The sequence below is a fragment of the Perissodus microlepis genome, chromosome 23 (genome assembly GCF_051167445.1).
Source record: "Perissodus microlepis isolate ML-2025 ecotype Zambia chromosome 23, ASM5116744v1, whole genome shotgun sequence".
NCBI classification, from domain to species: domain Eukaryota; kingdom Metazoa; phylum Chordata; class Actinopteri; order Cichliformes; family Cichlidae; genus Perissodus; species Perissodus microlepis.
The window spans coordinates 24,784,644-24,808,940 of NC_140482.1; the positions used below are offsets into that span (position 1 = coordinate 24,784,644).

Here is a 24,297-nt window from a genome sequence, read left to right on the forward strand (position 1 = left end):
GAATTGTGTTGCTTGTCAGCAGTAAGACACAGCGTTGAAGATAAACAGTCTCCATTTTCAGTTTGTCACACTTTTGGTTTTTTTTATGTTTTCCTACCGCACGGCTAGTAGTCGGCTGGTGTTTGCAGATAAATCGACATCATCCATGCAAACTGTTTCAACCTCCAGCAACCACTCACTAACCAGTCAGGGAATATGCATGTTTAACTGGGGAATGGTGGTTGCAAGGGGGTCAGCCACTGGTCTCTGACTGAGGCCTTAAATGGAGATGTATGAAAAAAACATGCATATGCCTGCTGTGGTGAGCCCGTGGGGCAACCAGCCAACAGTAACTTTTATTAACACTGTAAATAAGACAAGGCTGAACTTTAGACCGTTGAAAACCCAAACAGCCAAACATTCCTATATGATCAGTACTTGGTGATGGTGGGAAGGCAGAACTCCCTTATAAAAGGAAGAGACCCCCAAGGGAACCAGGCTTAGAGAGGGGCAACCATATAATTTATTCACGCTTGATTTGTTCTCCTCAAACTTCAAATCTGCTCTAAAGTTGCTCTAAATAAAGGTGCTGCTCTCACAGCTTCAACAAACTACAAGGCCAGTGTTTCAACTTTATTCACTTTCTCCTGCTTTGCTGTTGTTTTCTTCTCTTTCTCATCCACTTCTAGGTGTTTATAAAAATCTTAACATGGAGGTTGGTTGCCATTTTACATCCACCTGTTCCTGCATTAGTTTGCAGATTAGGTTAAAGATTTGTGCTCGTTTTTAGATTCGTCATTGTGCTCGTCCCTTTTATGTTTGCTATTTTTTAACACTCCCTCTTCCTCACTTTTACTGAAAGCAGTTTTTATAATTCAAAGGACAGTTAAACACTCTGTGGATTAAGTGTGAGTGGCCGAGTGAGGTAAATCGTCCGTGTGTTTGAAAGGAAAAGAGACGGAGAGCGTGTGTGAGTGTGTAACGGGGAGAGAGAGAGAGATGCAGAGCGAGGTGTAGTCAGACTGAAGCCCTCTGATTGACTGTGATGTGTTCAGTCAGATGCTGAGCGGCTTCACATCACAGTCAAACCTCCATCCTTTCGTCTCCCTGTTCATCGGAAAAAACATCTCGTTAGGATAAATTCAACTGTTCGGCTCGGTGCCCGGTGTCACAGGTAAGTTTATATTCAGCTTTTTATACACCTGTAGTTTCACCTATTATTGACCTACAGAGATGTCCATTATAGTTAAGCTCAAGTAGAAATGTTGTTAGACAATTCCAAGATTTTTGTTCCAGGAATTTCAAGGAATTTCTGGATAAATTTGCAACTGATGGAATTAAAATGTATTAAACAAAAAGTAAGTTTTTACTTTTTGTGTGTTTTTGCACATGGGCAGTAAACTGTGTCAGCTGTCATTCATGTGCTTTTTATTTTAGGATTTTAAATGTATTTGTCATCTGTTTTTACCCTTTTTTTTGCTTGTTTTTTCCCCTTTTTTGTTAACAGTGTTTACTTTGAAATCACCAAGAATTAACAATTCATTATCTGAATATTACATAATGATTTACATATACATTTAATATATGAAGTAGACTGAATACTTCCTTTCAGTAATAAAAAAATATTTTTAGGAGTTTTTTCATCAAATTTAAATACAGGGATGTGTGTATCATTAAAAAAGTCCGCTTTACACTGGATTATATTTTTTACTCACTGGAGATAAATAGCTGTTTGAATTTTGTTTCTTGAAATTATTTTTAATATTAAAACATTCAAACCTTTAAAACATTCAAATCTTTAAATAAATCATACAAATTCTTTGACGTGGTTGTGTATCACATAGAAAATGTGAATGCGAAGAGATGTATATATGCTTTCTGTCAAATTCAGTAATTGCACCTATGTAAAATAATTTTCTTAACATGTTTGGGTTGTAATTTCTATTAAACGTGCATTTAAATGAGCCAAAAATATTATATATATATATATATATATATATATATATAACTATTGAAGGTCCTAATCTAATAACAATAATGCATTTTTTTTTGAAAGAGAGCTAAAGAATAAACGGGGGATTTCATGTCTTAAAAACCTGAAATCAGACCTCAGAGTGTTTGAAAAGGTCCTGGATGTTTCTTTGTCCTGGTGTAAACTGACACAAATAGGAAAGTCTTTTTTTCCCCCAAACATTTTCAAACAAATCTTAGGTTAATTTGGTCAATTTTCTAATTATTATTATTAACTAGAACTGGGAAGTTATGACAATATTGATTTTTTTTTTCCTATTTCTGATCATGAGGCAGGTATTAAATCACCCTCAGTGGGGTCCTGTGGTTAAAGTAGTTACTAACAACAGCAGCAGTGTTAACAGACAGAAAATAAACTAACAGAAAAATTATACTCCATTAAATGTCTGTTAACTTCTGCTTATTATCCCCACTTTTATCCTGTGTGTGTTTTCTCTGCTGGAGCGTCTGCTGTCTGAGCGGACAAAGAAAAGCTAGAAAAGGAAGCTTTTGAATAAAAAAGAAAAGAAACCAGCTGAAATCCACAGATCTCAGAGGTGATTTTTGGTAGACTCTGCACTCTAATAATCTATATTTTAATTGTTTGCACAGTAAATTCTTTCTGGTAGGTTTTCAAAGTTTCGTATCCAAATATCTGATATTTTCTTACAGCCAATTTTACCTTCTTATTCACAATCTTGGGTTTTGTTGTTGATAAAAATTTTGATCAAACGTCCTGTTTTTGAAACATAGTGTTCATTCAAGCCATCAGCCCAAAGTGTACAGATGGCATGTTAGATTTAGCCATGCACTAAATACACTGCTATGCTGTGAACTATGTAGCAATTTGAGGCAAAAAAATTCGATAGCCCTAAAAAAGAAATCAGTAGTTCAGTTTGCCCAATTTGCATGTGATAACTGTGCATAAATGGACATGACAATACAATAAATCGATCTACTGATGGTGTTTAAAGGTATGTGTTTTAAGTTTTTATCCTTCAGTTTATAATCAGTCATTTTCATTCTTGTTTCAGGCATCGTTTCCTTCCAGGTCCATACTAAAAGCCAAGTAAGAGTCTCATTGAAAGACAAATGGTGTCGGGTGTGCAGAGGCTTCTGACTGCCAAAGTAAAAGACTTTACAATTTTGTTGACCCCTTTGTGTCACTTTCAGTCTGTGAACCCACTGTAAATTAAATGATGCAGTTAAAGAAGGTTTCTATTCAAGAGCAACTTGGAAAAATAAATAAACCTTTTATTTCATTCAGATTCATTTAAACTGAACAATCAAACATCAGATTATAGCACATTTCATTTGCTCCTTTCATATCAAACAATGTTGATTGTTTAAAAGCTTCAAAAATAAACAACAGATAAACTGCTTCCTAAAATGAGCTTATTTTTTGTGTTTCTTTGGTCCAGAAATTTCCCATCTGCATTCAGCCTATTATTTTCAAATACAGAAATTTTCAGGGACAATATGGGTTTATCGGGTAGCTGACACCGTCCTCCAGCTAACTACAACAATGACAATAACGTCAGCTCATTTTTTATTTTTATTTTCATTCAGTTAAACTGATTATGTGGCTTAGAAAAAAATGGAAACCTGTAGCATGAATTCAAAGTGGACTGGACTGAAAATTTTGTTTTCAGTGGGATTTACTAATCACCTGTTAAATGCAGCAGTGAAGCGTAATCTGATCGTTAGAGGGTTGGTGTAATTTAAAGTGGTGTTATTAAGAAATTATATAAAATCATGGTTATATGATTTGGTCCTGATCATTTTCAATGATCAATTGTATTTAGGATGTAGTTTGAAATGTCAAAAGGTGTTTTAAAAATTGAGAAAATCATCAAGAATGTGTGAGGTCTTCAACATTCAGTGAAATCTGATCTATGATTATATCAAATAAAACATAATTTATACCATGTTTGAGATTTAGTGCGGTCAACAAAACAGACTCTAAGAGATGATATGAAGAAATACAACCTGTGTTTTTTTTACCCATTATTTGAAGTACTGCTGTGTTCTTCAGTCTATTGAGACAAGAATCATACTTTGTGGTAAAATTTACGCTTAGTGGACTAAATTAGTAAAATAAAAATATTTAGGTGGATCAGATTGCATTGTCAAGTTTCTAAAGACTAAAAAATAATCAAAACATCTTTACTCAAGTGAAATTAATGTTATAAAAACTGTAAAACTCATCACGATTGAATCTGTCTTTGTTCGGGTTTGCAGATGAAGGTGGAGGGGTTACAGGAAGATGGAGGGTCTGGTTCAGTGTCATCTGTAGATCAGAGTGCCACTGGTGCTGGTGGGTCGATGTGCAGTCCCGGTTCGGCTGAACGCTGCATGTCGCGGCTGCTGAGCGCCGTGGAGAGCGAGCTGCAGGCCGGCCGGGAGAAGGGCGACCCAACAGAGCGGGAACTGAGGGTGACGTTAGAGGACGCCGAGCTGTGGAGGAAATTCCAGCACATCACTAACGAGATGATCGTCACCAAGAATGGACGGTAACTGCTCTCAGATTTTTGCTACAAATTAACAAACTTACATGAACAAACTTCACTCCTTCAATGCAACTGTTAGTTATTCAGGAAGCACCTGGTAGTGGAAACAAAAGTTTATTTACAGCTTCAGAATACTTTCAAAAATTGAAAGAAAAGGTGAACAAATTACAATATAAATGAAGTTTCTTAAATAAACAAAAATAGCTGGATATAAACACCTGAATTAGAGATTCTCAGGATGCATTTCAATTAGAGACTTTGCGTTAACTAATGTTTACTTTTTTGAGTCTTACTGCTGATCAACATGTGAATCTCAAGGGCGTTTGGGTAAATGGTAAATAAATTGATTCTTCTGCAGCACCTTACAACTCTACTGCAACAGTGCTTTATATATATCTCATTTATACTGACTAATTCATGAAAGCACATTTTCTAAGATTAAGCGTTTTCTCTGTAACATTCAGACACTGATAGTTGCATCAAAGAGCAACTTGGGGTGCAGTATCTCCTCCAAGGATACTTTGGCATGTAGACTGGAGCAGGCTAGGATCAAACCACCAATCTTTCAGTTAGTAGATGACCTACATTTCCTCCTGAGCTGCAGCCACCTCACCCACTTTTCTACATTGATAGAAAAAACACGTTAACATGTTTTCTCCTAAACAAAGCCTTCATAATTAGCCAGCTGAGATACCGGGTGTCTCTTTGTTTTGGGTTTTAGAGGTGTTCACAAGAGGAGGTTTTGATAGCCATTGTTGAGATTGTAGAGGTCTCAAAGAAGTTTTTGAGTTAGTTCAGGAGATTTTTTTTTAGGTCTTTGGGGGAGATTCTTTAGATTTTGAAGGTATTGAAGAGATTTCCACAAATAAAAAAAATCAATAAGTTACTCCAAAAAGTATTCCACAAATACTTTTGGATGTTTCAGAAGTCTTCAACAAGCTCTGGAGGCTATTAGGGAGACTGACATCTGATATTTGTAGTCCTTGTTGATTCTGAGGATCTCCTGGAGAAGTTATGGATGCAATTAGTAACGTTTTCTAATTGTGTTGTAAGACTTTTTGGAAGAAAATCAGAAGAGTTTGGCTCATTTAGAAGTGATAAATAGCTTTGAGAGTGTCCAGATATAATTTAGGAGTTGTGAGAAGTTTTTTCTGAAGTTATAGAGGTAATAAGGACAGTACTTATGGTCTTTAATACATTCTAGATATAGAATGTGTTAAACGTAATATCAATAAAGTACTTTTCTGAAAGTACATTGTCAACAGCCATCAGATTGATAGCCAACAGGAAACAGATCATTATATCAGTTAACTTTTGTCTTTACAGTCAGTATTCAGTAACGAACATGTTAGAAAATCATAAAAAGGCAATTTTCAGTCTTTTCCTAAACTGACAGAATTGATTTTTCTTGTCAGGAAAGTCTGCAAATGAAAAATGTAATTTAGCAAACACAGATACAGTTCTTTGCAACTTTCAACTAGTCAGTGTGAAAATAAAAATAAAAAACTGAGTCTTTCAGGTACAACCGGCCCTGTAAATAGCTATGATCCATATAATGCTGCTAAGTTTACTCTGACAGTTTTAGCTTGGCATTTCTGTTGCACCCTGTGAAGGTAACATTAGGAGGACTTTCTAGTGCTTCAACTTGTGACTTTGCGATAATAAGTTAATGACTTCATTGGCATCAGCAGTCAATGAATGATACAGTAGCATGTTAATATTTTTTATGAGAGTTAATCAACTTTTGTTCCTAGTCAGCCAGTTTAGAAACAGAAAAATCAGACATTAAAAGATCATTATGTTCAATTCAGTGGCATGAAGATACACCATATTCTTTCTGAGCATGAATATACAATTCAGGCTTTATGAGAGAAACAAGCTTGAAGAAGAAAATATTTGAAAAATTATGTTGTTGTTTTTTCTAAATTGAGTTTTGTTGGTGGTTCTTCTGAGCAGATGTGGCAACTTGTACTTTGTTTGGCAGAGATTTGTTATTTTGTTGTGATGCTAAAAACATAATCTTACCCATTTTTCTACAAATAACGGCTCGTTTTAGAAGATACTTGATTTCTGAATATTTTCGCAAAAATGACCACAGAGATGGAGAAACATTAACACAGAGTGTCCCTGTTTTAAGCTGACTCCCGATCAGTGCTGCTGTTAACCGGGGTTATTCATTAGTCTCGATAGCAGCTGTTATCATCGCCTCTGTGTGTTTCATTTTGTGGTTTTTTTGTGCCAAGCCGAGGCGTGTTGACCAGTCGCGCCCTGCGGTGGGCAGACACTCCATTTACACCTGCAGGACGCCACTTCAACTGCTGTTACTGCTGGAGAGCCGACTGTTTGTCTGAAAGCAGCTTTAGAAGGATGGAAACTTTGGTATTTTTAACATATGGTGATAAATTTATATTCACATGCAGAGATGGTTGGTTATCATAATCTGTCATAGTTTATGCTGCCTGTAACAAATTTTAGCTCTGGTAAGGATTTTTCTAATCAGTCATCAGTTGTTATTGACGGTTATCAAAGAAATGCATTTGTTGGCTGTACCGCTGTCAACCAGTCAGAATGAAAAATAAAGAATAAGGTATATTCAGAGAATAAAATGGGGGTGGAATCGTAGTGTCAGGAGGCTCTTTGGAGAAAAACCAGTCTGAAAATTATAGACATTTTCTCTAAAGCCCTTAAAATCTGGTATTGTTAAAATGCCTTTATACAGCCTTCAGCTGTTTGGCGCAATTGTCAAAAAATTGCAGTACCAAACTTTTTTGGATTCTGTTTACTTTTAAAACTCCATCCAACAATTATTTGTGTTATATATAAATCATTATCTCTAATTTGACAGAAATTTCTGAAAATTGGCTCTTACATGTTTTCTTTGACCAAGTCTCAAAGCTGAACTATTTTCCTAGAAAAGCTCAAGAAAGTCCTCACTCCTGAGAAACTACAAGGAACAACTATCTGTGTATCAGTGCAGCTGAAAATTCTGCCAGTTTAAAAATTAATCTGTTAACTAAATGTGGGACTGTGATAAATTATCGCAGACATTTTATAGAACTATTCAAATTTACTGTTGGCTTCTTGGAATGTTTTTAACAGATCCACAAATTCCCAATATTTGAGTTTGATCTGTATGTAGCTTAATAGTTGCAATAATTTTGTATTTGTTTGTAAATGTATTCATTATATGAAACGTTATATTGTGTATATATTCAATTTCATCTAAAGTCCAAAACATAAAACAAAGCAAAACAAAATGCTGTGGATCCTTTGGCAGCTTAAAACCTGGATATTTATCTGAGGTGCCGGTGGTGACCAAACATGGAGCTAAAAGAGAAAAAAAGTCGGGCAATCTTCAGTTTGACATAAATAACTTTATCATTATAGTTGGTTATACTTAAAAAAAACTGAACCAAAGAATGAAACTGAAACTGTAAATTCAGATTTGCAATCACATAATAGCAGAACAGCTCCCACAGCTGAGCAGGTGGTGAGCAAAGTCAAAACATATCTTTATAATAAGTTGCTGACTAATTTGTTGATTAAATGTTCAGCAATGTATGTTACAATATCTTCAGCTTCAATAAAACTTTCATAGAGATACATTCATATGTATAGGCAATGTGTGTAATCTATGTATAAACTTATAATATAATGTAAGAAAAAATTCATTAAAATTGGTATTGGCCCCATAATTCTGTTATTATTTTGGGTTCTGTGAGTGAACATAAACTTTCCCCTTCAATCAAGCTGTGTGTCTCTCTTCAGTCGCATGTTCCCAGTGCTGAAAGTGAGCGTCTCTGGCCTGGACCCCAGCTCCATGTACTCCTTCCTGCTGGACTTCGTCCCGGCTGACAGCTGCCGCTGGAAGTTTGTAAACGGGGAGTGGGTGGCGGCCGGCCGGGCGGAAAGCCGCAGCGAAGGCCGGGGCCACGGTGGCATCTACATCCACCCTGACTCGCCAAACTTCGGCGCTCACTGGATGAAAGCGGCCGTGTCCTTCAACAAGGTCAAACTCACCAACAAGATGAACGGAGGAGGACAGGTGGGTGGAACAGAGCCTGAAAATCTGCATGTCTTCATTCATTGATTTCTTTGTGTGTTTACTTGTTCTTTCTGCAGTCATTCATACTTTGATTTTTATCCAGTCTGTTCATATATTTTCAGATTTTCAGTTTTTATTTAATTGTTGGTTTTTTTCTTTCCTGTGATTTCTTATTCGTTTTCTTTCTTTCTTTTGTTCTCTTTTTTGTTTCTGTTCTGCTGATTTTTGCTTTCTTTGTTTTGTTTGTAGTTCCTTTTTTCTTCAGTACTTTATTCCTCTCTTTAATCTAGTGTTTTCTTTTTTCAATCTTTCTTTTTTGTTCTCGTAATTTTCTACTATTCATTCTTGTCTTTCTTCTCCCTTTCCCTCTCTTTCACTTTTACCACACTTTTTCCTATATTTCTTCTGCATCTCCGTCTTCTTCTTCTTGAGTCCATTATCCTGCTGTTCATGTCAAGAGTCTCCGTCTCTTTCCCTCTCTCTCTCCCTCCCTCTGTATTGTATTGAAGTGGGCGAGAGACTACCGCCTCTAATTAGCCACTTCAGTCCCTCTCTCCGCTCACTTCACCTGCTCGCCCCCTCGTAACCACGGGAACGGGATAAACAGCTCTTAATTGGCCAGCAGCAGTTTAATGCACTTCCTGTCGAGAGCTGTTCAGCACTCTTAGAGGCCTCCATGCGCACGCACGCACACACAAACACAAACGCACGTGCACAGCACTACAAAATTGGCAATAATGTTGTTTATATTTACCCCATTATCCCTGTCCAAACATGACACGCACACACCGGGCAGTAATGCAGAGTTGGAACAGAGAGCTCGGCCATAATGAAATAATTGCTCAGCTTATTTGTACATTATGGTAATTATGTTTTTTACTGGGAAATTAATTTACCCATCATGCTTCAGATGGACGAGGGAGAGAGAGGTAAACTATATTCAAAAAGAGCCCACACACACTCCAGCTAATGTGGGCACTGCCAGCACACACACAGCGCCGGGGTCAGATCTGAAGCCAGCCTCTCAATCTGAATAGAAAACAGTTTGTTTTTGTGTGTCCGCCCGGAGAACTCGGATTGGTTAATTGGGCCTCATTAGCGAGGGGAGGGGGGTTTGGGGGGGTTGATGGGGAGATGGACGAGATAGAAAAGACAGATGGATAAAAGAGTGTTTTGGCCAAAAGACAAAGATGGCTCCACTCCATAAACTCTCCTGCAGTCAGACAAACTGACAAACTGACTGACTGACAAAACTACACTTACCTTTGTTTTCTGTTAATTGATTCAAAAGTACAGAGCTGTTTGGACTTTTTCAAACTTTTAGAGCCGAGTTTTTACCGTGAGGCTTGTGATCTCTTCAGAGAGAATGGACTTCAGTAAAAAAGTACTGAAATTAACTAAACAGGCTGGTATCTTTGTATAGAAGCAGGTCAGATAGGAAATGTTGAAGTATGGATAGAATGAGGTGGGCAGTTACAACCAGATATAGATGGTTATATTTATGAATGGGCAATAATATACATGGACACAAGCAGGTATGGGGGGAATGGAAACATTATAGATGACGGGGGATCTATTATTGTACGATCATCTATTATTGTACAATCTACTGTACAATATAAAGCGCCTTGAGGCGACTGCTGTTGTGATTTGGCGCTATATAAATAGAATTGAATTGAATTGAAATGGAAACATTATAGATGAGTACAAACTGGTGTTAATGAATATAGATAGTTGGGCGAAAGCATATAAAAATATTATAGATGACTGAAAACCTCTAAAAAGGTGGATAGATAGTAGCAGATAGAGGTAGCTTCAGACAATTACAACTGGATATAGAGAGATACGAACAGGTTCAAATTGAGAAAGACATATAAAAATGTTTAGATGTGTGTAAATGGGTAAAGATGGAAAAATGAATATACAGCTTAAAAGAATTAAAGGGACACTTGAAATTCCAGTACCAGTATGTATATTTATACAGTGGCTTGCAAAAGTATTCGGCCCCCTTGAACTTTTCCACATTTTGTCACATTACAGCCACAAACATTAATCAATTTTATTGGAATTCCACGTGAACGACCAATACAAAGTGGTGTACACGTGAGAAGTGGAACGAAAATCAATACAATAAATAACTGCAAAGTGGGCTTTGCGTAATTATTCAGCCCCCTGAGTCAATACTTTGTAGAACCACCTTTTGCTGCAATTACAGCTGCCAGTCTTTTAGGGTATGTCTCAGTCAGTCAGATTAGATGGACAGCGTTTGTGAACAGCAGTTTTCAGATCTTGCCACAGATTCTCGATTGGATTTAGATCTGGACCTTGACTGGGCCATTCTAACACATGGATATGTTTTGTGTTAAACCATTCCATTGTTGCCCTGGCTTTATGTTTAGGGTCGTTGTCCTGCTGGAAGGTGAACCTCCGCCCCAGTCTCAAGTCTTTTGCAGACTCCAAGAGGTTTTCTTCCAAGATTGCCCTGTATTTGGCTCCATCCATCTTCCCATCAACTCTGACCAGCTTCCCTGTCCCTGCTGAAGAGAAGCACCCCCAGAGCATGATGCTGCCACCACCATATCTGACAGTGGGGATGGTGTGTTCAGAGTGATGTGCAGTGTTAGTTTTCCGCCACACATAGCGTTTTGCATTTTGGCCAAAAAGTTCCATTTTGGTCTCATCTGAGCAGAGCACCTTTTCCACATGTTTGCTGTGTCCCCCACATGGCTTGTGGCAAACTGCAAACGGGACTTCTTATGGTTTTCTGTTAACAATGGCTTTCTTCTTGCCACTCTTCCATAAAGGCCAACTTTGTGCAGTGCACGACTAATAGTTGTCCAATGGACAGATTCCCCCACCTGAGCTGTAGATCTCTGCAGCTCGTCCAGAGTCACCATGGGCCTCTTGGCTGCATTTCTGATCAGCGCTCTCCTTGTTCGGCCTGTGAGTTTAGGTGGATGGCCTTGTCTTGGTTGGTTTACAGTTGTGCCATACTCCTTCCATTTCTGAATGATCGCTTGAACAGTGCTCCGTGGGATGTTCAAGGCTTGGGAAATCTTTTTGTAGCCTAAGCCTGCTTTAAATTTCTCAATAACTTTATCCCTGACCTGTCTGGTGTCTAAATCCAATCAAGAATCTGTGGCAAGATCTGAAAACTGCTGTTCACAAACGCTGTCCATCTAATCTGACTGAGCTGGAGCTGTTTTGCAAAGAAGAATGGACAAGGATTTCAATCGCTAGATGTGCAAAGCTGGTAGAGACATACCCTAAAAGACTGGCAGCTGTAACTGCAGCAAAAGGTGGTTCCACAAAGTATTGACTCAGGGGGCTGAATAATTACGCACACCCCACTTTTCAGTAATTGTATTGTATTGGTCTTTCACGTGGAATTCCAATAAAATTGATTCATGTTTGTGGCTGTAATGTGACAAAATGTGGAAAAGTTCAAGGGGGCCGAATACTTTTAGATAAAAGCATTTAGGTGCAGAAAAAATGTACAATAATCTTGGTCTAAATAATTATAAATGAATGTGAAAATGTAGAAATAATTGTCTTCATTTTCCCAGATTATGTTGAATTCTCTCCATAAGTATGAACCTCAGCTCCACATCGTGTGTGTTGGCTCTCGCCATCGACTGGTTTCTAACGTTTCCTTCAAAGAAACACAGTTCATCGCCGTCACTGCCTACCAGAATGAAGAGGTACAAAACATGTTCCTTTTTCAATATCATTTGGTGTTTCATTTGGTGTTTGGGTGTGAACTAGAACTAGTTTCACAGCTATACTTGTTCTAATTCTTGAAAAATTGAAGGTGATTTTGATATATCAAAGTTAAAGCTAACACCAGCAAGCTAAAATTGCTAAAATATTCCAATTAACCAGATTTAATGCTGGTTAAGTGTCATGAAATATTGGACAGTGTTTCTTTTTTCAATTACCTTTTTAATAAATATGGATTTGTGGGACACAGACTCGGAATTAGAAACACAACACAACATCTTTTAATCGGAAAAAAACATTTGAATACAAATGTATGAAATTTTTTATAAAGGTAAAGCTCAGACGTCTGATTTAGTTAAAAAAAAAAGGTAAAGCTCAGAGTTTTTTTTACCAGCTGAATCTGTTTAATTTAATGAGATGAATCAGTTTTTAAGGGTATAATATATTCCATTTTTAATGTTACAACAGCAAACCCTTACTTAGTTGGTCACGTTTAGGTTATTAATAATCTATTCTCTCATTTTATTGAGATCACAGTTAATAAAAACAGATTGGGAACACACACTAATTATTCAAATGAAAACAGAGGAAGAATTTATTAAACAGAACTGTGAAATAATACAATAAGTGGACATGAAAATGGATATTCATCTAGAAGCCTGATTGAGAAATTACTTGCAAATGAACAGATCAATGAAAGATGAAGCCTCTGTCGAATAAATGGACTGTTATGCATAAAAGTCATTTAACATTTCACAGCTGAGGTGCTCTGTTCTTCTCGAGTGTAAAATAACGTAACAGGATGTGGATGTTTCTGTGTTTTTCTGTGCAGATCACAGCCCTAAAGATCAAATACAACCCGTTCGCTAAAGCCTTTCTGGATGCCAAAGAGAGGTAACACTGCACAGCAACACAACAACAGCATCCAAACACTTTAATCTGACTTTTAAACTGGATATACCTTTTAAGAGACCCAGTAGCCATATAGTGTATTTCTATGTTCTTTTGTGATACTTTAAATTATAAAAACATAAATCTAGCCTCTGAAACTTTTCATAGATTTTTACAGGATTTTCCACATTAATGTGCCACGGAGAATGGAAAGCTGTGAAATATGAACATTTTTAACACAATGGGCTTTGATTTATTAGCCCTTTTGCTGGTATATATTCAATAATTAGGTATCTCATTATGACAGTGTTTAGATATTTCAGTAATCTAAATATTTTGTGCATTTACACAAAATCTTTGAAATATTACGCTTCTGCCAACAAGATATTTTTTTTTCAGATTGAGTTAGAAACAGACCATGTAAGTAACAACGGATGACTATGATGACTTCACTGTAATTTTGCTTTTTAGTTGCTAAGATAGCTGGATTGCACAAGGGTTAAAAATGTCCTGTTTCTCATATTAGGTTTTCAGAGCATTTTAAGTAATTATCATGAAGAAAACAAGAGTTATTTGTACGGCAATTTTCAAAACTCAGATGCTTCACGTTAAAAGCACCAGATAACTTCTACAGAAGTAGAACAGCTCTTGAAATGTCACACTGGCCAAGTTGTTTGATCAAAGTTCCTGCATGCTGGTAACACACGGCAGAAGACTTTCACTGCACTACAGATAACATTAAAAATAGATCCAACTATAGCTCATCCATGATGGTCGGGTTTTGTCTTCACTAGCAGGGAGTTAAAACTGGATTGGACCAGCAGGGCACCTGTTTATTTGGTTGGTGGTGCAGGGTGGTCTCACCTCTGCAAAGTCAACTAGCTTTCAGCATAGCTCTGAGACATATGTAAAGTATATGGTCATTCAGAGTAAGTTGCTGGTTAGACTCCATAACGTTTTTAGGCCCAGGTGCATCAACCTCAGTTTGGGGTGCATTTAAAGGTTATCCAGGCCTTGGATCCAGTCGTGGCTCTAGTTTAACTAATAATTTCGGCACCATAGATAAATAAAGTTGGATATCATCTGCATAGAAATTAAAATGTAGGTAGTATTTATGACAAGAGAGGTAATGCACCATCTCAAATGTTCTGTGCCTTTTAGTTTTCAGTACCAAGAAAAGGTTGCGGGAGAACTGATGGAAGGATTGTTAGCAAGACTAAAAGGGCATTTGACTACCGAAGAGCTTCAGGGTGGTTCAGCTGACTTTGGAGTGGTGATAAACACACCTCAGTATCCAAAGTGGTTGACTTCAAGAGGTCAGGCTCTCAGCTCCCAAACTAAACATCATGATAAATCTGTAGACAGTTCTTTTCATTTTTTGTTATTTTGAATAAGTAAAAGGTGGAGATAAAGACGTACTTCACTTTAAGCTCATATTTTTCTCACTGAGATAGAAAACTGTGATCAGGGGACCCAAACATCACTGCAAAATCTCCACATAAACAAATGATGTTGTAAAATCAACTTGTGATTAAATGCAATAGCTGTGAGATCTAGTATGTCATATATAATGAGTGTGCAGTTGTGGATGAGTCAGATTTCTGTCCCATCCAGAGATATTTTACACCACAGCCATGTGCCTGCAATGACTGCTGACACTTTACACTTAACGCTTAGCATTTCTCACCAGGATAACAGAGGAAGTTAGCGTTAGCAGGCGATTAGAGAGTCATTATGAACTCCACCGTCTCACTCATTTGGAGAGAGGGTGTCAAGTGAGAGACTCTATACAATATAAACCACACACACATCTGAACACAGACACACAAACTCACATTGTCTTGATGGCTGTGTTTGATTTATCCTCCTCAGGATCCCAGGTGGGCGGAGTTTGCCTGAGCCATCAGAGGGCCGTGTTGGGATTCAGTCCTGTGAGTTCACAGCTTTATATAGCCTCATGAAAGAGACAATTACATTTTTTGTAGTTTATATCGAAATAAAACATTGGACTTTTATGCTTTTTGAAATTTAATTTGAAGATTAAAATAAAAATCTGATTTTGTGGGAAAAATTTAAAATCTTATTTCCATGGTATGAAATTTATGAATCTATGAATGTGTTTGATTTTAACAGCATATTTTATTCCTTTTTTTATAAACAGTTTTTCTGAGCATTTACTTTTCTTGTGCTTTTATTTTTTGTGTACGTATATGTTTCTTGCTATTCTTGACACAAAAAACCAAACTATCGATACATTTTAGGTAAACAGATATTTGCATGTGTGCTTTGGTGTGTAAGGTTGGTCGCTGTGCTCAGCTGGAGGAGGAGGTGCTTTTCCTTATGGCAGCAGCCTCCCGCTGACATCACATCATCACCATGGTTATAAACACCATGGGTACCCTGGGAGACACACGCCTTACCCCACTGCCTACCTGCCCCACCGCTCGCACTCCTCAGGTAACAGTGTTTTTGTGAATGTTTGTAGAAAGTCCAAAAATAAAGTTGTAATTCTTATCATGTTTAAGATTACAGAGGGATTTCATATTTGCTACAATTATCACAGATATTTGTTTTTACTTTTTTCAATTTTAATGTAAAACTATGCAGCAGAACATTTTCACTATATTGAAATAATCATGACATTTTACACTGACATTATACTACATTATACATTATACTATATGTACAAACATGTGCTGTATAAACATGTAGTTTCATGTTCATTTATAACTATATAAAAAAATCATGATTTATTTATTTGCTAAATGTTTACAATATAAAGCATTTACAATTTTTATATACATACATTTGCATGCAGACATCTCTTTTTGTCATGAATATACAAATTTGCTTCATGTCTACTATGATTTAAAAACAAAATTCTTATATATGTGACATAAAAACAACGATTAATGAACTGTATATTAAACAGATAAACAAATAAGCATTTACGTAAATATTTTATATGGGTTTTTTTCTGAATATTCAGTGAACATTTACTTTCTATAACTACTTATATACATATATACCTTTATATACACTAGTACACAATGTAAATTATGTTGATTTACTTATATGGTAATTTTAAATATTTATATACAAAATTTTGCCTGCAGACATCTACATGAATATAGAAATATGCACACACACACACTTGTGTGTGTATATATATATAAATACATATATACATATATATATATATGTGTATATATGTATTTATATATATATGTATATATTTACTCTTATTTAGCAAAAAAGTACATTTTACAGATTTTTGTTTTGTGTTCAAAATGCTATCTTTTGTTTAAGTCTTTTGGTTTTTATTCAATATTTTACTCAATATTGAATGAACACAGCAGTTTCTAAATTCTGGATTCTTTGTGTGCTCTCAGTGTGTCTCTCTGAAGGTGTTCAGGTGATATCTGATGGCTGGAGCACCTCCTCCCCTCGTCCCACCTCATCTTCTTCCTCACCCTCCTCTGCCTCCATTCCCTTGAGTAGCAGCGCCCCTTCATCACAGCCTCCTCCTCCTCCTCACAGCTCCAGGTGAAACCCATCCCACAGCTTTAAATGGTAAATGTACTGGTTTTTCAGATTAAATTAACTGTCTGTGTGTGTTTTCAGTCAGTACCCTTGTCTGTGGACAGTTGGATGCAGCGAGCTGAGCCCCTCCCACTCACCCTGCGCTGGGCTCCACCATGGACCAATCAGCAGCGAGGGACTCATGCAGCCTCCTAGTCACACTCGGATGGGCGGGGCTGGATGGCCGCCTGGTCCCACACACTCTTTCTGAAATGTGATGTGATTGGCCAAATTAATCAGTGATAACCCACTACACACTAGTAACCTGGTGGTAACCGTTCAGTGAGATTATTTGATAGTAACCACGGTGACAGCTGCTGGTTATTTGTACATAGAGTACTGTAAGCTTTCATGGCTACTCATATCATGCAGTAGATAAAAAAAATATATTTTAAACACTATTTGTAACTATTTATGACTATTTGTATAGATATCATTTGAAAAGGAATGGTTACTTGTATCTGCTTGTGGCTACAATCACATAGGGATAGAGATCCCCAACCCCAACCCCAAAAATATGTAGTCTTCAACCAGTTGGCGAGTGGTTTCTGGCAGTTGCTTTGTGAAATTAATCACAAAGAGGGTGCTGCACAAAACACCTCCTAAAAGTTGCCTTGGTGGGTACCAGATTGCCACAGTGACTCACAGTTTTCAGGTAATAAGCCAACTTATCTGCAAATACTCATCAAGAGTTCATAACCCACTAGTGAAATTGGAAACAGAGACCGGTCACCTACTAGTAAAAGTTGGAGCCTCTTATACACTTTGGGTCCAGCAGTAAGACACAGCATTTACCTGACGGTAAACCGTGAACTATGTATGCAAACTCTTGGCTAACATAGCAGTCTGTTAGTGACCAAAACAGTCTTATGGAGGTTTTCTGGTGCAGCACCTTCTTTATGACAGACTTTGTGACCTAACAGCCAACAAGCACTCGCCAACCATTCAGGAAATACACACTTTTTTTCCTAGCGACCATAGGTTGACTGGGGTTGATGGACTGGTTTCTATGACTTTTAGACTGAGGCCACAGGAAGTGGCCAGTTGGCTGCTTGTACCACAGCTATTGGTGGCTACTATTTCATTTAGCAGCTGTGACTACTTATAGATAACAGTGACAACTCCTACATGGTAACTTCTAGTGGCTGTTAATGTCTGCTAGTGGCTGCTATTAGTAGATAAAGGTAATCACTGCTGGCCTTTGTTGCATGTAAGTAGCAGATACTGGTTAGCAACTGGCAGCTACATATGAGTGACGGTGTTATTTGAGTTAGTGGCAACTAACTAGTTAGCAGCTAACCAGTAAATACCTGTAAATAAAATGGTTACATGTACCTGCTGGTTGTTGATGCAATCTAATGAGCACTGGGGGCCACTTTTAAAATCTAATAGGTAAATATTTGCTAATGTCTTCTAGTAAGCATCTACTGACAGCCAAATGTTCTTTTGGTTACTTAAACTAAACCAATACTGTTGGGTCCCCCCCCCCCCCCCATTTATTGGTAATAAAAATGTAAAACAGTGAGATGAACATATGTAAATGAAATGTTGGCCAAAAGCCTGGGCTTCAGATTCCTCTTTATACTCAATTTATAATTTATGAAATTTCAAATTTTCTGCAGGCTTCCAGAAGTTCGCCAATCAAAAGGAAGAGGGCTTTTAGGGAGGGGGGCCTTAAAGAGACAGGAGCTAAAACAGGTTATTTCAGCAGGTGAACTGATGGGCTGAATAAGATAAGATAAGTATAAGATAAATGTGGTTTATTTTCAAAAGCAAATCATGCTAAGACTTTAAATGAGATGTATTATGCTTTTCATGATTTGTTGTCATGTATTTAATGTCACAGTGTCAGATGTTCATATTAAACCTGTCTAAAGTTAAAAATAATGAAGTAAACTTATGTAAAAGTATTTCTTTTGAGACTTCACACTGCTCTGAATCCTCTGTCTCCAGCATCACGGCTCATAGGCTTTCAGTGCTGGCTCTGTGATGTTGGCCAGTCAGATTTTTAGAGAGGAGGGCCTTGAAGAGCTACATTTAGAAACATAATAGATTCATAATTTGCTATGACATATTGTCATATATTTGATGTTACCATCTCAGATGTTCATTTAAACCTGTCCTGGGTTTAAAGTAATAATGTTAAATTATGTACACTGCTCTGAATCTTCTGTTTCCAACATCACGGCTCACAGGCTCTAGGTGTTGCCCCTCAGCTCTTCTCCAGATTTTGGGAAATTAAACAGAAGTGAGCTTTCATATGGAGGAGGGCCTTAAAGAGCCAGAGCATTATTTAGGACTTTTGAAGAGTTGCAGTATATAATATAGAGAATGAAATTAAAATTATTCCCCTTTACCTGACAGTAAATTTGGCTTCCTTTTCTTGCAGATATTAAAGGTGTCTAGCAGGGACTTTTAGTGGCTGCCACTTGCTCATCAAGTCACATGTAAATCAACATTATATCATTTGCTGAATCAAAGTGTTAAAAGAAATCAAATCAATGTTAAGTCTTGCAAACTCTGTGGTGTTATGGTGCCCTCTGGAGTCAGAGGTAAAAGATTCATGTCTTTGTTGTTGATGATGTTGCTTTCTCATTGTTGTTTCTCCGGATCTGTTTCTGCTAAGCAGAAACAAAAGATAATTTCAAGATTAAATTAATTAAATTAAAACATGCAGTCAGCAAAAACACCAAATAATAGTTCTGCTCTCGTTGTTGCTTTTTGTTTGTTTTCTGCTGCAGAAAGAGAGAGGTTGTGATTCAGCTGTGTGTCAATAAAGACTTAAGAGAGAGTGTGTTTTTATGTCAGTTTTTTAAAAGTAGAAAACGAGGAAGTCGTCACTGAGACTTGATGATTTATTGATCTATAGACCAGGTGTTGGTTCTCGAGCCCCCTTTTAAACATTTATTTTATCAACTTCATAAAGAAGAAGGTTCATGTCAAAATGTTTGTAAAATGCATGTCAAAATATATGTAAAAACATATATTTAGATAAAATATATGTAAAAACATATATTTAGTTGTTTTTGACCATTCGTCGTGATAGCTGGTATAGTGTAATGCTTTTATTTTGAATTAAAGCCTCTTATTGTGGAAATGTAGCGGAAGTATGACCCCCCCAAAGACCCGGACGTTGTTGTGGTGTGCATCAGTTGAATGGACGCAAATAGTGGATTTGGGACTTATTTTCAGATTAAATTTTTGTTTTGAAGGTAGGTAGATGTCTGTTGTTCGTTTTTATGTTTGTGTTGTTACTTGTTCTTTGTTATCAACCGGAAACTGCGATTAAACGTAGGATTTTAACCGGAAACGAAGGAATTAAAGTGAAAAGAGAGCTGCTGCCTGGTTGGAGTCAGTTTCACAGAGAAACCCGGCGAGAAATCCGCTTTTATTTAATTTATTAAGATCTTAATAAAATAAGATCGTAGACTTTCTGTTTCTGTGTCTTCATTTTTCTTTTTTAAATATAAAAATCAGCCTCCGATATTAAATTTAAGAGTGTTTGTGGATGCAGGTTGTAAAGAGGAGTTATCATAAGCTAATATTAACTAAAAGAAAATAGTGACCATATAATGGTCACAAATCAAGGCGACTGTTGCTGTGATTTGGCGCTATATAAATAGAATTGAATTGAAAATTTAATTGAATATTCTTATGTGCTCTATATTTAAACTGATTTAGACCCACCTGAACGTAAAACACGTGTTATAAAATAAATAAATCAAACAATTATTTATAAAAATACTTAAAAAAAATAATGCTTGCGTTTATTTATCAAACGATTCCACAGAAAAAAATAAAACTGAATTATTCCTGATTTAAATTAATGCAAACAAAGTAATTCAAGTCAATAGTGCTGGTCCCAGGCACTAGGAGGAAAAATCTTGACCAGCAAACATCATAAAGATAATAAGGAATGAGATTCTCATAACAGATTACTCCAGGTAAAGGGAGAGATCTGAGAGAAGGAAGTTAGATACAATGTGTGTGCAAGTGAATAAGTGGAAAGGATACCAGGAGCGCCAGAGGTCAATCATGATGGGAATATATTAGGAAAGATTGTTGAATATGGAGAAGAGGAAGACCTCAGAGGAGAGTCTTGGATGTAGTGAAGGAGGATGCAGAGGGCTGGTGCGACAAAGGACGATGATCTGCTGTGGTGACTCTTACTGTGCTGAAGTTGACCCTTCAAGCAGCCAAACTGTGCAGCAATAATGGTTCTTTTGTGCTGGAGCTTTGAGATCATCACGTGTGTTTGTTTCATAACATGAATACATGAGTAACAGTGAAAACTGAAGTGAAGTTAAACTGGTTTTTCTCTTCAGGTTCAGACAGCTGGTGGTTCAGCAGGCCTTCATGGCTCACATCACCATCAACCAGTACCTGCAGCAGGTAACCTCTGACCTTTAACTGTGTCTGAAATGTACATTTTTTATGTAATTTGGTTGGAATCTGTCTCATTTTCCTCCTGAAGGTTTACGAGGCCATCGACAACCGCGAGGGCTCCTTCTGTGCTGAGCTGCTGTCCTTCAAACACCCGCATGTTGCCAACCCCCGTCTCCAGGTCAGCCACTGCTGCCTCGCATAAACTCTGAATGTTGCTAGGACACAGCCTCACCTCTCTCTCTGTGTGTGTGTGTGTGTGTGTGTGTGTGTGTTACAGCTGGCGAGTCCAGAGGATAAGTGTCAGCAGGTTCTGGAGCCGCCATACGATGAGATGGTCGCAGCTCACCTCAGGTGGGACCGACGGATCAGGCAGTGATGCTTTAGTGGTGTTGTGAGGACATAAAGGTGAAAGAAAATGGCTGTGTGTGTGTTTCAGGTGTACCTACGCTGTAGCCAACCATGACTTTGTTGAAGCCTACAAGTTCCAGACGCTCGTTGTTCAATATCCTTCATAAAGTGACTTTTTGGTCTCTTAATCACACAATCTGACCTTCAGTAAATAATCACTAATCAGTCTGATCAGCTCCTTGACTCCTCACGTCCTTCTTGAAGGCCTTTCAGTCCCACAAAGAGGAGAACTGGTGAGTTCAGTTTCAAAGTAGCAGACTGAAGCTGATTCTAACGTGCTGCCTTTGAACGCACCATCACTGCCCTCTGTTTCAGGGCTCTGCCCGTGATGTTTGCTGTCACTCTGGACCTCCGGATATTCGCCAACAACGTAACTAACATTTCAACCTGGCTTTTCTTTTATCTGTTCAGCAGTCAAATTCATCCATATATGTGTGTTTATTTACAGTCCAGCACAAAAGTCTTGAGCCTCAACTCATTTCTTTAGATTTTGCAAATATTGACTTTCAACCTTGTTAGATTTGTAACAACCCTGTGATTGCCTTATATGCTATATTTCCATGTATGCTTGCACTGGTTTCCCATTTTCCTAGCAAAATATATAAAGAAATGAGGAGTACTCAGTATTGTGTTTATATTTATAGTAAGAAAACTAAAAAATGTAACCATTTTCCTCTAAAAATGCAAATAAAACAGCTGACGTAAAGAAATTTGTATAGAGACAGGACCAGGAAATTACAGGTGAAAACCTTCAGGTGTGATTGAAAGTTATTGAAAGTGGGTTTTAATTTTATTGTGTCCAGGCGGAGCAGCAGCTACAGAAGAAGGGTAAAGGTCAGCCTAGCGAGATGTTGGAGAAAGCAGCAGAGCAGCTGATGAGCTGCTTCAGAGTTTGTGCCAGTGACAAGTCAGTAAATATACACTTCCTCTGTGTATGCGTTTATTAGATTTCCCATTTTATGCACTATTATATTTCATGTTTAATGGACGTCCTTGTTAATATTGACATTTTCAATGTTGGTAGTCGTGCAGGTATTGAGGACTCAAAGAAGTGGGGGATGATGTTTCTGAGCAACCAGCTCTTCAAGATTTATTTCAAGGTCTACACTCAATAATTAGTGACTGAAACACCCAGTTTATGAATCATCGATGGAGATTTGGTGATTGGTTATAGCTGCAGGTTTATGTGTTGCAGATCAATAAGCTGCACCTGTGCAAACCTCTGATTAGAGCCATTGATAGTTCCAACCTGAAGAATGACTACAGTCCAGCTCAGAAGGTTACCTACAAATACTACGTGGGCCGCAAAGCCATGTTCGACAGTGACTTCAAACTGGGTAACACTGCTACAGATATGACGCAGTGTCGACTTAAACATTATTTGAAATTGTTAAATGATTCAGGTTTGGACTACAGTTAAAATCTTTTTTTGTTTCTGTAGCCGAGGAGTTCTTGTCATATGCCTTTGATCACTGTCATCGATCCAGCCAGAAGAACAAGAGGATGATCCTCATTTACCTGCTGCCTGTCAAGATGTTGCTGGTAAGAAACTTTAGAACCTTTTTGGATTTGGTAAAATGGGTTTACACCAGTTTAGATCCTGATTAGAAAGTCCAGACCAGTTTACACTCAGGACTGTCAGGACTGTTGCATCATGGGAGCAGTGTAATGGTTCCCAGGGTAACTGGTTGTTGCTGGTGTTTCAGGGTCACATGCCAACTCATCAACTCCTTAGGAAGTATGACCTCATGCAGTTTTCTGATGTTACCAAAGCTGTGAGGTAAGGAGAGGGGCAGGGGCATTATCACAGGAAGTGACATCACGTCATGTGGGCTCACAGGTAAATGTTTGTGTCAGTGAAGGGAACTTACTGTTGCTGAATGAGGCTTTGTCCAAACACGAGACCTTCTTCATCCGCTGCGGGATCTTCCTCATCCTGGAGAAGCTGAAGATCATCACCTACAGGAACCTCTTCAAGAAAGTGTGAGTGGTTCGGTAGCTGTTTTACCAACACACACACACAAACTGAAATGTAATCAAATTCTTTTTACATATTACTTTTTTTAACGTTTTTTTGTTTATGAAGATTGGTCCCTTCATTTTTGAGAGCATTTGGACCTCAAATTTAGCGCCTTGTTTAGGTGTTTTGCCTTGTTTGTGGATATTATTCAGATTTTATAGTTTTATTCTGTAATCTTAATCAAAAAAATGACTAATAGCAAATAATTTTCTCTGTAATCTCCGAAAACATGAACCGTACCCTGACTGATTTCTGTCTGCAGGTATCTGCTGCTGAGGACTCACCAGCTGCCTCTGGATGCCTTCCTGGTGGCTCTGAGGGTGATGAAGGTGGAGGATGTCGACATCGACGAGGTGCAATGTATCCTTGCCAACCTCATTTACATGGTGAGGAAACTGGAACATAAAAAGCCACTTAGATTCAGGTGAACTGGCAAATAAACGCTGAGCTCTTCTTCTGTGTTTCCTGTCGTCTTCCAGGGTCACATCAAAGGCTACATCTCCCACCAGCACCAGAAGCTCGTGGTCAGCAAACAGAATCCCTTCCCTCCTCTGTCGTCTGTCTCATAGTCTATGAGACAATTCTACAGGGCTGCTTTCCTGGAAACTTTTTTCACTCAATTCATATTTCCTTTATTTTGTACTTTAAAGACATGTCGAATAAAACAGATGTTGGTTTGTAGAGCTTGTATCTGGTTATTACATTTGTTGCTATGAATTGTGGGTGTCAGAGGTTTTATTTTGAGC

The 24,297-nt window shown here is 37.7% G+C and overlaps 2 protein-coding genes across 4 annotated transcripts; both read left to right on the forward strand.

Moving 5' to 3' along the window:
• Positions 1-996: 996 nt before the first annotated feature.
• Positions 997-19,512, forward strand: tbx19 (T-box transcription factor 19). 3 transcript variants are annotated; one of them, XM_084920741.1, is made up of 10 exons: positions 997-1,153; positions 3,024-3,117; positions 4,231-4,502; positions 8,268-8,544; positions 12,111-12,245; positions 13,097-13,158; positions 15,028-15,086; positions 15,454-15,612; positions 16,548-16,701; positions 16,780-19,512. In XM_084920741.1, the coding sequence occupies exons 2-10, from the start codon at positions 3,082-3,084 to the stop codon at positions 16,946-16,948; spliced, it is 1,323 nt and encodes a 440-aa protein (XP_084776867.1). In that variant the 5' UTR covers positions 997-1,153; positions 3,024-3,081; the 3' UTR covers positions 16,949-19,512. The 3 variants fall into 3 exon arrangements, with proteins under 3 accessions (XP_084776867.1, XP_084776869.1, XP_084776870.1); XM_084920743.1 differs by having other exon boundaries at positions 3,024-3,058; XM_084920744.1 differs by lacking the exon at positions 3,024-3,117.
• A 340-nt stretch (positions 19,513-19,852) lies between these two features.
• pcid2 (PCI domain containing 2) lies at positions 19,853-24,232 on the forward strand. Its single transcript, XM_084920751.1, has 15 exons — positions 19,853-19,949; positions 21,063-21,129; positions 21,212-21,301; positions 21,401-21,474; positions 21,560-21,625; positions 21,723-21,764; positions 21,847-21,901; positions 22,335-22,438; positions 22,556-22,631; positions 22,727-22,868; positions 22,973-23,073; positions 23,238-23,311; positions 23,389-23,514; positions 23,814-23,937; positions 24,031-24,232. The coding sequence occupies exons 2-15, from the start codon at positions 21,094-21,096 to the stop codon at positions 24,118-24,120; spliced, it is 1,200 nt and encodes a 399-aa protein (XP_084776877.1). The 5' UTR covers positions 19,853-19,949; positions 21,063-21,093; the 3' UTR covers positions 24,121-24,232.
• Positions 24,233-24,297: the final 65 nt, after the last annotated feature.

Excerpts from the sequence above, each read along its gene's own strand:
- tbx19 (XM_084920741.1), top strand. The coding sequence starts at position 3,082 with ATGGTGTCGGGTGTGCAGAGGCTTCTGACTGCCAAA. Across the intron at positions 13,159-15,027 it reads TTTCTGGATGCCAAAGAGAG|GATCCCAGGTGGGCGGAGTT; the intron begins GTAACACTGCAC and ends TATCCTCCTCAG. Across the intron at positions 16,702-16,779 it reads CCTCCTCCTCACAGCTCCAG|TCAGTACCCTTGTCTGTGGA; the intron begins GTGAAACCCATC and ends GTGTGTTTTCAG.
- pcid2 (XM_084920751.1), top strand. The coding sequence starts at position 21,094 with ATGGCTCACATCACCATCAACCAGTACCTGCAGCAG. Across the intron at positions 21,902-22,334 it reads TCCGGATATTCGCCAACAAC|GCGGAGCAGCAGCTACAGAA; the intron begins GTAACTAACATT and ends TATTGTGTCCAG. Across the intron at positions 23,515-23,813 it reads AGGAACCTCTTCAAGAAAGT|GTATCTGCTGCTGAGGACTC; the intron begins GTGAGTGGTTCG and ends TTCTGTCTGCAG.